General features: G+C 43.7%; 1 protein-coding gene across 3 annotated transcripts; it reads right to left on the bottom strand.

Annotated features, from left to right (window-relative positions):
• Window positions 1-4785: 4785 nt before the first annotated feature.
• ATP5F1C (ATP synthase F1 subunit gamma) lies at window positions 4786-12157 on the bottom strand (the record flags this gene model as incomplete). 3 transcript variants are annotated; one of them, XM_080394079.1, is made up of 10 exons in its annotated part: window positions 12057-12157; window positions 11290-11324; window positions 10240-10371; window positions 9390-9594; window positions 8784-8927; window positions 8333-8397; window positions 7558-7713; window positions 6330-6426; window positions 5457-5493; window positions 4786-4923 (listed from the first exon to the last, which is right to left on the bottom strand). In XM_080394079.1, the coding sequence occupies exons 1-9, from the start codon at window positions 12098-12100 to the stop codon at window positions 5487-5489; spliced, it is 885 nt and encodes a 294-aa protein (XP_080250205.1). In that variant the 5' UTR covers window positions 12101-12157. The 3 variants fall into 3 exon arrangements, with proteins under 3 accessions (XP_080250205.1, XP_080250206.1, XP_080250207.1); XM_080394080.1 differs by lacking the exon at window positions 5457-5493; XM_080394081.1 differs by lacking the exons at window positions 4786-4923; window positions 5457-5493 and having other exon boundaries at window positions 6326-6426.
• Window positions 12158-12194: the final 37 nt, after the last annotated feature.

The following is a 12194-nucleotide window of genomic DNA, read 5'->3' as shown; positions in this document are numbered from 1 at the left end:
GCGCCGAGCGCATCGAGCGGGGCGTGGCGCATCGAACGCTCGGCGGGCAGCAGGGCTCCTGGCGGCGGCGGGCGGGCCCGGCCCGGCCCCGCGGAGAAGCCCCGGAATCGCGTTTTTTTACAGAGCTGTGAGGAAAAGTTGGTGTCGGGCGGCCTTCCGGAGCGCTGGAGGCTGGCGGGGCCCGGGCTGAGCTTTCCCCGGGGCCGCCGTCCCTCCGCAGGCCCGAAGCGGCCGGGCGGGGGCCGTACCCACGAGGCACTGGAGCACAGCCCCGGCGCATCATTTAAACCAAGCAGCGATGCCACGTGTTACCTGAAAGCTTAAAGCTCTTGGTCAAAACAGTTTGTCCGAAGCCCCGTTTCATTATTTGTCTCTCTTTTTTTTTTTTTTTTTTTTTTTACTTTTCAGCTGGGTAGAGGTGGTGGATGTCAGCCCTCGCCATCGCCGGCGTGTGTCCATGTCCCCTGCCCCGCCCCCCCCCCCAGGCACCTCATACCCGCAGATATCCAACGATTGCTGTCAAGACCATGCCATTAAACCGTTTGCATGAAGTCCTTTAATTACTTCACGGTAATCCTGTCAGGTAATCCTGTCAGCGGGTCACTTTTTGGTTTGGAGATGGCAGTTTTGGGCTCACAGGTCCGACCTCTGCACTCCGCAGCTGCGTGGCCTCGCCACACATGTCGCCACACGTGTCACGCTTGGACCAGTGCAGCAGCAGGGTGGTTTGGAGCAGCCTCCTGTGCTCAGGTGGAAGGGGCAGGGTTAGGCCTGTGCTCCGAGGAGTGGGAATCTGAGAGATGGGAGAAGATGTTTTACTGTAACGTGGAGAATCCTTTGACAGTGAAGAGACTTAAGGACGTAGGAGGGAGCACTTTAAAACAAAATTGACTTAAACGCCAGCAGACTTCTAGGGGGTATTTCTCCTTTGCAGCAAAAAAATGCTGATTTGTTACACTTGCTCCTCCTTAATTTCAGTAATTCCTGCAGAGCTAAGAAGACTTTCATGAATCTCTCCTGCAGCTACAGTTTTTTTGCATGGGGTGAAACCACAAAAAAGTAATTTTTAAAAGCCACTAAGAGCCAAATTGAAGGGAAGTTTGGGGGATCTTTTGGGGAAGCAGAACCTTGCAAAGGTCACCTGTATGTAGGCAGGTATATAAATAATTACCTGTGAGGCCAAGATTGCCTAGGCAGTAGAAACATCAGCTTTGGGAACAGATGTAGCAAAATTGGCAAAAAAGAGGAAAAAGTGTTTATGGCCTAGTTGTTTATTTGGGAACAAAAACAAGCAGGGAAAGGATAAAACTAGGTGGCAAAAAGGAGGATTCCAGAAGCAAAGATAACAGTTACTGAGTGGTAGAATGAGGAGCAACAGAGCTGTTTCTGAACAGTAGCTTTAACTGTAGCTTGATAATTGTGCGTAACTAATCAGAGTGTGAAGGACAGAATTGTATATAATAGTGGTCTATTATTAGAAGTTAATTAGTTCACCAATTAGCTTTGTGAATTATTAGACCATTAGTAGTGTGTTGATCAGGCAATAAACAGCCCAGACTCTTGTATCAGTCACATCTCAAGTCTGCAACCAGAGGAGAGGGGAGCTGGACCCATGGTGAAGTCCTGCAGCTCATTGTTGGATGAGGAACTGGTTGGATTGTTGTGTCCAAAGGGTAGTGGTCAATGGCTCAACGCCCAGATGGATATTGTGACAAATGGTGTCTCCCAAGGGTCCATGTTGGGATCAGTACTATTTAATATCTTCATGTGTGGGATCACGTGTGTCCTTAGTAAGTTTGCTGACGACACCAAGCCTAATGGTGTGGCTGGCATGCTTGAGGGATGGGAGGCCATCCAGAGGGACCTGGACAAGCTCAAGAAACGGGCCCACATGAACCTCATGAGGTTCAACAGGGCCAAGGGCAAGGTCCTGCACCTGGGTCAGGGAAACACCTGGTATCAATACAGGCTGGGGGGTGAAAGGATTGGCAGCAGCTCTGTGGCTGAAAAGCTGGACGTGACCCAGCAATGTGTGCTTGCAGCCCAGCAAGCCTACCATATCCTGGGCTGCATCACAAGCAGCATGGCCAGCAGGGCCAGGGAGGCGATTCTCCTGCTCTGCTCCGGGGGCCCCAACATAAGGACACAGATCTGTTGGAAAGAGTCCAGAGGAAGCCATGAAGATGCTCAGAGCTGGAGCACCTCTCCTAGGAAGACAGGCTGAGAGAGTTGGAGAGACACTTTTTACAACGGCATATGATAGGACAAGGTGAATGGCTTTAAACTGAAAGAAGGTGGATTTAGATTTAGATACTAGGGAGAAATTTTTTACTGTGAGGGTGGTGAGACACTGGCACAGGTTGCCCAGAGGTGGTAGATGCCCCATCCCTGAAAACATTCAAGGTCAGGTTGTACAGGGCTGTGAGCAACCTGGTTTAGTTGAAGGTGTCCCTGCTCATTGCAGGGTGGGGGGTTGGACTAAATGACCTTGAAAGGTCCTTTTCAACCCAAATCATTCTGTGATTCTATGAACATGGGATGCAAAGACTTCAAAAAGACTTCCCTCTGTGGGCATGCTACTCCTCAGGTACTTTGGCCTGACCGAGGCTGCATGCAAAGTACTGCTTTGTGTCCTGGAAGGAGGAAGGGAAGGCTGGAGGCTGCCAAAAGGATTTCCTTGCCAATCTGACAGGAAGCAAAGGACACATATGCAGGGCAAGGAAGGGAACACTCAGATGGGTTGGGGACAGCCTAAGGGTCCCTGACAGACCCAGCTGGCTTGGCACAATGCCACTGAACCATGCAAGCCCTGCCCACATGCCAGTTTCCACTTTGCCAGCCATTTCAAACACATCAGTGTTTCCCAGCTCAGCGTGACATGTGTCATCCCTCTCCCCTGAGATGACAACTATGGATACCTGCCTGTCCCACTGAGCCCACCCACTGCATGATCTCCATGGTAAGATGGTGACAGCAGGCCAGGCAGCCACAAAAACTCTCTGTGGGAAAGCTCTGGCCCTAGCGGTGTAAACCTGGGTTCACATCCCATCAGGTCAGGAACGTGGTGGGAACTGCACTAGAAAGGCAGTGGTAGCCATAAATTATTCCTTAACGGGGACATAATTTCACATGGAACAGAACAGAGCACATAGATAAATTAAGAGGAAAACGGCAATATAAATCACCAGGCCTGCCTCAAAAAAGTGGAAGTTGTTTAAACAATACGGCTAGCTCTCAATTTTAACAGAGTAAATTACAGTCCACTACGGTTTTAGGCTTGCACTTTCAAAGCGGTGTTTCCCACGCTTGAGCAGAAAACGAAACACGATAAAACATGATTTAAAAGGGGTTCTAAATAAAAGTAGAATTATACTTAAAAAAATTACAAGCTCGAGATTGTGAACTGGGAATTGCAAAGATCAGGGGCTCCTACACTATCACAGCATCCAGCAGCTGTTTTTATTTCCCACATTTTAGTACTCCCAGAATTCCCCCTTTCCAACCAGTCTGCCACTCCAGTTCTGTGAATAACAGCAGTATTGGAACCGAAGTTAATTGAAAGAGGTCAGCGGCAGCGTTTTTCTAAATATGTAACAAATCTGCTCCAAGACAGTCTCTCTCATTTCTCCAAATCCCACCTCAGGTCATGATACTGTTCCCCTTACCCTGGTGTACATCCCGGTGCACACACAAAGACAGCACACTGAAAGCTGCCAGCTATCACTTCATTATGCAAACAAGTTGCCCCTAAGGAAAGATACAAGCTGAAGCTCAGCACTTGATTATCAGGTTTCTAAGCCAATTAACTTAGGTCCAACTCAACCCAACAGCAGCCTGAGGGAGCAGGTGTCACATGCACAGATTCACAGCATCAAGAATGGTTTGGGTTGGAAGGGACCTTAAAGACCATCTAGTTCCAACCCCCTGGGACAACTTCCACCAGCCCAGGTTGCTCCCAGCCCCATCCAACCTGACCTTGAACACTGCCAGGGATGGGGCATCCACAGCTTACCTGGGCAACCTGTGCCAGTGCCTCACTGCCCTCACAGGGAAGAATTTCTTCTTAACATCTCATCTAAATCTACCCTCAACTCTCTCAGCCTTATAATCAGGAGATTGCCTTGAAGCTCAAGGCCATTTCCATTCTCATTAGATCTCTTCCCATTTCTTTCATATACATTACTGAGCCCTTTAAGGCTCGTTTTGTCTACCAGACCAGGAGTGGCAGCTTTCTACTTCTGTTGTTACACTGTATCACTATTTCTTTCTTACACTTCTGCTATACACCAGTTTTTACATGTTTCCTTTCTCACATTTTTGTGATGCCCGGTGAGGACCGAGAACTGCAGTGTTACTGTACCGTATAGCACGCAAATGTATGTGTTCACATACAGACATTGACCGTGATATAAACAGCATGCATTCTAAGTAAACACAGAAATGACTCATGTAATCAGATCATTTTAGAATAGGAACATCTAGAAACAGTAGCAATATGGTATTCAAATGTGATAGAGACCGGTGTTCCAACAGTGTGATGCAGAGGTTATTCCCCTCTCCTCCAGCACGCAATACAATGTACATAACAAACCAGCACTTTTAAACACCAGGTGAAGGCAGGCAATCTCTTCCACTCTTCAAAGGAAACACCTGCTTACATTCTGCCTGCCAGATACATTACAAAATACAGAGCTCAGCCTTTTAAAAATTATGTTTCAAAACATACCCAAGTCAAACCCAAGTATTTAGGCACCTGGAGCGTTTGCTCCATGGACAATCAGATGATTAGTTTCATGTAGGTGGTTTATTGTAAGAATGTACAGATTTCTGGGGCTTTACCATTTCTTCACAAAACAACAGAGCAGTCTGGTTAACACAGACACAGGCAGATTAAACCATATGTTCAGAAGAGCTCTTCTTCACCTACAAGGCAAATTGAAGCAAATTAAAACCTTTTCGTTTAATTAATAATTCATTTAAAACTTTTATCTCCTCCAATGTGAATGCTTCAACTCATTAATATTCCTTACCCCCCAACCTCTTTATCAAGTCTATTTTTCCTCAAATTTTAAAATTTTGAATATGCTTGTTTTGCTATGGAAAGCTCTTTAAGTACAATGTCTTACATACAGATATTTTAAAGTCATTGCATAAGGTCAGAGCACTATGAAAAAATAAACACAGTAATTGCAAATGCATCCAATAACTCAGAAAAAAAAAAACACAGAAAATTATGTCAAATGTGGGTGTACACTATCACGGGCATATTTTGCTTGTAATATTGACACTTCACAACAACTTTAAAATCAGATTCAATCTAGCAATGGGCAGTTTCCCAGTATTTTGGGAAGAGAAGTTTGACGAACACCACTGAATTCCCACTTCCTCATTTGACTTCTGATTTTCTGTGTTTATTAATTTTAAAACACAATCTAGCTTCTATATTGTGACTTTACCTCTTGGTTTTGCTGAACCGCTTTTTCCAATTAATTCCTGGTTATGGTATTACGAGAAAAAACAGAACAAGCAGGTTAGGAAGCAATTCATGCAAATTCAGGCAAAACTATGCACATATTTATGGCCATAAATGTATTGTGAGGAGCACAATACAGCACATAACTGCTACAGGGGTTGTATTCCAGTCATTTTGTAAACAGAGGATAGTAACACATGTATTTGCATCTGAGTATAGCAACAATTTTTATGTGTTAGATGAAACACACATGAGCTACATGCAGTTACAAATTGTGGTCTAAGCCCACACATTTGTAACTTGCAGTACACACTGTCACAAAACTTCTTTCTCAGGGAAACAAGCAAAATACTGAACTTAAAAAGTAAAATACAAATTCAGTATCAACAGACTTTGGAAATTCCTTCCTCCTTCCACCCCCACCTCCAAAGTCTCAGCTTCTGAACATCAGCACAGGCTGACTCATCCATATCCAGCTCTGTCACTTGAGCTGCTCTCCCCCATCCAACACTGCTGGGCTGTCTGAGCAAAGTAGGAAAAGTCCAAATGGAAGGGGGGAGGGAGGAAATGCACTGGAAGCCAAGAAGGAGGAAGATCACTACCTGTTCAAGCAAGGATGTGTGTTGTGGCTAAAGGTCTATTTTACCAGCTTTTTAACTTTATCTGGCCAAAAAAGACGACCAACTTCACAATTGTTAGTAGAACTGCACAAGCTGGAAATCTTGCATAGACTGTCTTCCCTTCACTTTTGGGATCCATGTGCACCAGCCTTCCCCATTAACCTGACTGAAGCAGGACATACAAGCATTACATGGCTTTGCAACAGCTCCTGTTTCACGTTTATACAGGTACTCACAGAGCAGCAGCACCAGAGATGATCTCAATAAGCTCCTTGGTAATGACGGCTTGACGGGTACGGTTGAATGTCAAGGTCAACTTGTCAATCATCTCAGCTAGAAAAAATTAAGATTGAAATTTAAACATATAATAAGTGTTCAAATACAGATAAAGAGAAGCTGTATGAACAAAGTATCAAATAGTCTTTCAAATCCATGCAAATGATCAAGAAGCTTACTGCACTTTTCATTTTTTACCCCTACAGATGACTCCACTAGTAGACAAACAAGAAACTCGATAATTTGGCTTGAGGCATCAGTTAAAAATCCCAAGAACAGCTGACAGACTAGCAAATACCATGATATGACATAACTTATTGTAACATAACACAAGCATGCATTATTTGCTTTTAAATTAGATTTCACTGTCAATTAACTACAGTGGTATTTCCTTCAAGTTACTCTTGGTCTGGCAAAGGGAGCCAGGTTTGTCTGTTTGTTGGTGGGTTTTGGTGGGGTTTTTTTTATTATTTTTTTTTTTTTTACACGCAGAAGGTATCATCTCTTTCTCTCAAGATCAGGTGGTCAGCAGAAAGCCACACCTACAGTTCCAGGCAGCCCAACTGCACAGCACATTGGCTTCACTCAGTCACCAGTATCTTTTATGCAACACTAACTTCTAAATGCTGAAGTCTTATCACCATGCCACATTAGCTATCTCCCACTAATACTAACTGCATACTCTGCACTGCACTCAGTTTGGACACCTTCCAAGGAATACTTCTATACTCTCAACTTGCTCCATGACAGGCGGTCAAGTATGTAATTTCAGTTTCCCCACCTTTAAATTGGTGCAGTACTAATTACATTTGGCTCACAAGTAGGTACAGGTTTATAACAATTCTGGAAATCTTCACATCAGCCACATTAGAAGGGCATAAAGAGTATCTGGCCATTACAAGATTAGTTTACTATTTAATATTCTTATTAAAGAATCTTATTCCACTTCCAGTTACCTAGTCTCATTTCTCATATACTTAACAGCAACCCCTCCTTCCAGGAACTAAATAAGGTTCACATGTTGAGAAATGAAACCCAACTGAACTGCTTCAAAAAGACCCAAAATGGAATGAAGAGAGGAAACCAGCTCATTTCTTACCATTTTTGAAGCAAAGAATTACACAAAGTGACATCAGTACTTTCACACTAAACTACTAAAGCCCTGGGAAACCCACAGAGTAGACTTACAAGCATTCTTGCTAGCATTGTCCATAGCAGTCATCCTAGCACTCTGCTCGCTGGTGGTGGATTCTTTCAGGGAGTAGTACAGAATATTTGCTAGTGTGAATTCCTGGTAGTTTCTCAGCACATCAGCATCAATATCATCGTAGATACTTAGGCTTTCTGCAAAATATGGAAGAGCGGACTTGGGAGAAATGCAAGATATACTGCTCCTGGCAAAACAGTACAATGCTATGCAAAAGCCTACTAGGCTAGCCTGTTTCTCTACTTAAAGCAATGCAGAGGGATTTTCTCTGCATACCAGGTGTACTTTCACAATCTCTCTGCTACTTGAAAATTTGGTATTTTATGTGTTTTATTTCTACTTAATACCAGGAAAGTGAGATTCTGACCAAGGCCAAACACATTATTGGTGTATTATGTTTAATCTTCCTATACAATGCTGTGGAAAGATTTTTGGGTATTTTTACAGAGTAGTGCAAAGTCACTCAATACACAGGCTGTTCAGTGCTGAAAACGCTGGAAATGACAGAGTTTTGCATATGCACAATTCTTGTTTGAGAGAGAATCTCAAACCAAAATTAATATGACCTTTCCTTTTAACCTCCCTGCCTCACAGCACCTCCATAAATCAGCCTTAGACTGCCAAGATAAAACAATCTGTTAAACCTACGACACGTGGACCATAATATGATGTTTTAATACCATATTGCCATGTTCAGGGTACTGTTTCTGTGATTTATCATTTCACATATCTGGTGGTTTCTAGTTCACTACTTACCAGAACCAGCAACTGTTTCAAGGGAGAAGATTGGTTTTTCATCAGTCTTGTAGGAGATGACAGACCTGTATAAAAATAGCATTAACAGGTTCTTCAGTTCAACTAACCCTAAATTGAGTGCTTAAAATCAAATTAGAATAGACAACTTCTGGCATTCCGATTCCACCAAGTCCTGTGATAATCCTGGTGAAAAGATCTTGGATACCACGTGGATACAATGATGTTCTGGCTGTAAATATAATATCACCTACTATACAAGTAAAAAAGAATTCCAACCACAGCTATCAAAACACCCAATCAACCCACAACAAACAGCTCTTCACACATAACAAAACTCACTCCTCAAAAAATGAAGTAAACATGACAAGTCACAGTCAGTTTTCATATTACTTCATCAGGCCAACATGCTCTTTGAAGCCTCTTATCAAGTATTTTTCCAGTTGAATCTTACCTAAACCGATTGTAGATTACAGAGCCTTCATCAAATTCATACCCAGAGTTTAACAACTCTGAAGCAATCATTGAAGCATCTCCAAAGCTCGGAGGTCTCCGTCCCACTTCTTTGAATGTCAGCAGGAAGTAATTGCCATGCGTCCTGCAGTAACATCGGATATGTGTTAGAACCAAATGGATGCTATAAGGCACAACTATGTGGCAGCAAGACTTACTCAGGCAACTTACTCGTGCTCAGAACTAAGCATTTTATTGAATTACGGTCCAAGAGAAATTTTGCTTTTTTTCAGTTAAATTATGATAGATAGCTTCATGATAAACACGCACTTGTAACAGCATCACTGCTGCTGCCTTCAGACCAGTTTCAAAAATACACTAACGCTGTGCAGCAGTTTCACAAATGTCAAAATGATCAAAACCTCTCTTAGCATATTTGCAAATTTTTTTCAAAGGAAATTGAATTTAGCACAGTTCCATTTAATGCAATTTCCTGTGAATGCCACACAGCTTTCTAAGCAGTCTTAAAATTTCTACCACTCAAAACAAAGAAAACCACCCAACCAAACCCTTCTGGAGTATGAGTTTTGGGATCCATCCTTTTCACCTCTGAAGCAGGCCTCTGATCTTGTCACCTACTCCAACCACCATAACTTCTTTCCCTGCATTTGAGAGGTTGGTAATCTCACTCTTCAAGGTTTTCGCAACAGACGTATGGATAGCACCACAAAGACCTCGGTCAGAGGACACACCAATAAGAAGGTGCTTCTTCTTGTCCTCAGGTGCCTTTATTTCTGCTTTCTCATAGAGTGCTAAAAAAAAAAAAAAAAAAAAAGATGGTTAAATTTTTCAAGGGTGCCAAAAGTAAATAAGTCATATCAAAATACCTTTGCATTATTCTAACTAAAACCATTTCTGAAGGGGCTCCAAATCTCAGCCAGGTGAGTTTTATCTCCTTCACGAGCAAGCATGTGACCTGACCAGAGTTGACAATGAAACAATTCAAAGCCACCCACACCTCTAATCGGCCATCACACAATTGGTGTTATTACTTAGTTAAGTTCACTGTGCAGGTCCAGTGCCTCAGGAACATGTACAGCCCAAGAGTTCACAAGAAGGTTTGGCAGTAGCTGTAAGTGCTACAGAGATATGACACAATCCCATTAACAGACAGAAGCAGGCAGAAATTCTGATCTGTGGTGCTTTTATGACTAACAAAAACAACTATGCAACCACATCAAGTTAAAGAGTAATCAGAAATCACAATGAATAAGTCTTGAAAAAATCACTTTCTGTAAACTACTTACAAGGAATACTCAGAGTGGCCTACAGATGCAAATTCTTTTGGAAAAAAAAATTAACTACCAAAGGGTTTAAAAAGTCTAGGCATTTCATCACCACCATGAAAGCCTTCCTCTTCTGTTCCCACATCACACAGTGAAAGAGTCTGCTCTCACCCAGTGCTCCCGTTCCATAGACTCTAGCAGGCTTCAGCTCCCTCTCAGCTCTTGCATATTTGGCTGCAGAAACCATCTTCATGGACTTTGTAATTTTCTGAATGTTCTTGATAGACTTCAAACGCCTGGTAACTACAAGGTTAATCGTTGAAGGTCATGGGCTGTACTGGGCACAATGACATCAAAACCAAGCAATAAAATGCTAGCAACAGCCATCTAAAAATATCATGCGAAGTTCCTCAAAGAAAAAAAAATAAACAGACAATGCACAAATAAACCTCGTAAAATACCTTAGTATTTACAGTGAGATAGTAATAAGAGCGGTAATCTGGCTAACCCAAATGCATATTTACAATAGATACCTTTTTTTCCTCCAGACATAACATTTACTTATTATTTAGCCCAACATAAAATCTATTTACTGTTCTCTTTTCAGCCAGTTCTACTTGTTTTGCAAATATATCATTTGTGGTCTATTGCCATTTTCTCCCAGAATGACAAGGAGAGGAAACAAAGACCCCATAGTAAGGAGACAAACCAACTGTTTAGAATGTGACAAAAGGAGATTCAGAAAGAAAACAAAACAGGTGTCCTACAGACAAGCACAACTCCAAGGCAATATCCTTGTATAAGAACCTATGAGGAACAGCTTAAATAAGCATTATCAAAGTGGAACCATTCAGTCAGCCTTTTTTCCCCCCAAATGCTGGATAAAACCATAAGGAAACAAACATAAAAGAAAACAAATTAATTCTTAAAGGTGAGCAAAAACCTGGTTTAGCACATATGACAGAATTATTTCTAAAATATGTTTGAGTAAAACTACATTGGTTTGCTGAAATGATATTGAAATTAGTGCTAAAACCATTTTAAGCAATGTTTTTTCTGAAGGACGCTTGTTTAACGTAAGAAGTGCTGGAGGCTCATATGTAAATGTTATGGTGTATCACAATCAGTTTATTCAGTAAAAGCTAGCTGAAATTATATTTTAAGATATGTTTTTCCTGCAACACCTTCTCCTCTCTCAAAGCAAACAAAACCAGTACTTACTGTCTTTTAGAGTTGCCATATTCCTGACTTGGCCCCTGAAAATGAATGCAGGGGAAATCAGGATCGTTCACTAGTTGTTCAGCAAAACAACACCTGTCAGGGGCAGGTCCCTTTCAGAGGGATGAAAATTTAAGAACTGCTGCTTCTTAAAAAGCATCTGTGCCAGGGACAGGCCACTCTAAACCACACCTTGTATGCATACTTTCTACCTTTCCCCTCATCTCCTGTATCATTTAATGCATTATCCACTACCTCGGGTACAATGTAAACGAGGGCAACAGGGCATCAGAAGGGTACAACTTCCAAAAGACGTGACTGTTGTTTTTTTTTAAAAAAACTATTAAATCGGAGCAGAGGAGGCTACACCATTTCCTGACAGGAGCAGAACCTCCTTGCACCGCTTGTCATCTCCGAAGCTGTCCTTTTTACTCCTCTTGCCTGGCCCCTTCACCCCGCCCCCCCTTCCCTAGGGGCTCACGTCTCCCTCCCGCCCCCCACCCCAAGACCGCGGCCGAGAGGTCGGAGCCTTCGTCCCCGGCAGGTCACCGCCGTGCCCGGGGAGGCCGCCTGCCCTCAGCCTCACGGTCACCGCTACTCCAGCCACACCAGAGGCCACAGCACCTCAGCGGCCCGCCCGGGCGGAGACCCCGCCAAGCTCGGGCGCCCCCTCGGCCCCCCAGGGCCGGGCCCAGCCGCCCACCCTGCCGCCGCCACGCACCCCTCCCGTCCCCACAGGGTCCTTCCTATCCCCCACCCCCGCCCGTTACCATTGCGGCTGGTAAAGCGCGACGGCAGCTCCACGGGCGAACATGGCGGCGCCCCCACCACAGCCCCGCTGAAGGTCAGCGCGACCGCACGGCGCGTGCGCGCAGGGGGCCCGGCGGGGGGCGGGAAGCGCTTCCGGG

The sequence above is a fragment of the Falco punctatus genome, assembly GCF_963210335.1.
Source record: "Falco punctatus genome assembly, chromosome: 6".
Lineage (NCBI taxonomy): Eukaryota > Metazoa > Chordata > Aves > Falconiformes > Falconidae > Falco > Falco punctatus.
The sequence above is the reverse complement of the archived record's forward strand: the minus strand, read 5'-3'. Positions and strand labels throughout refer to the sequence as shown.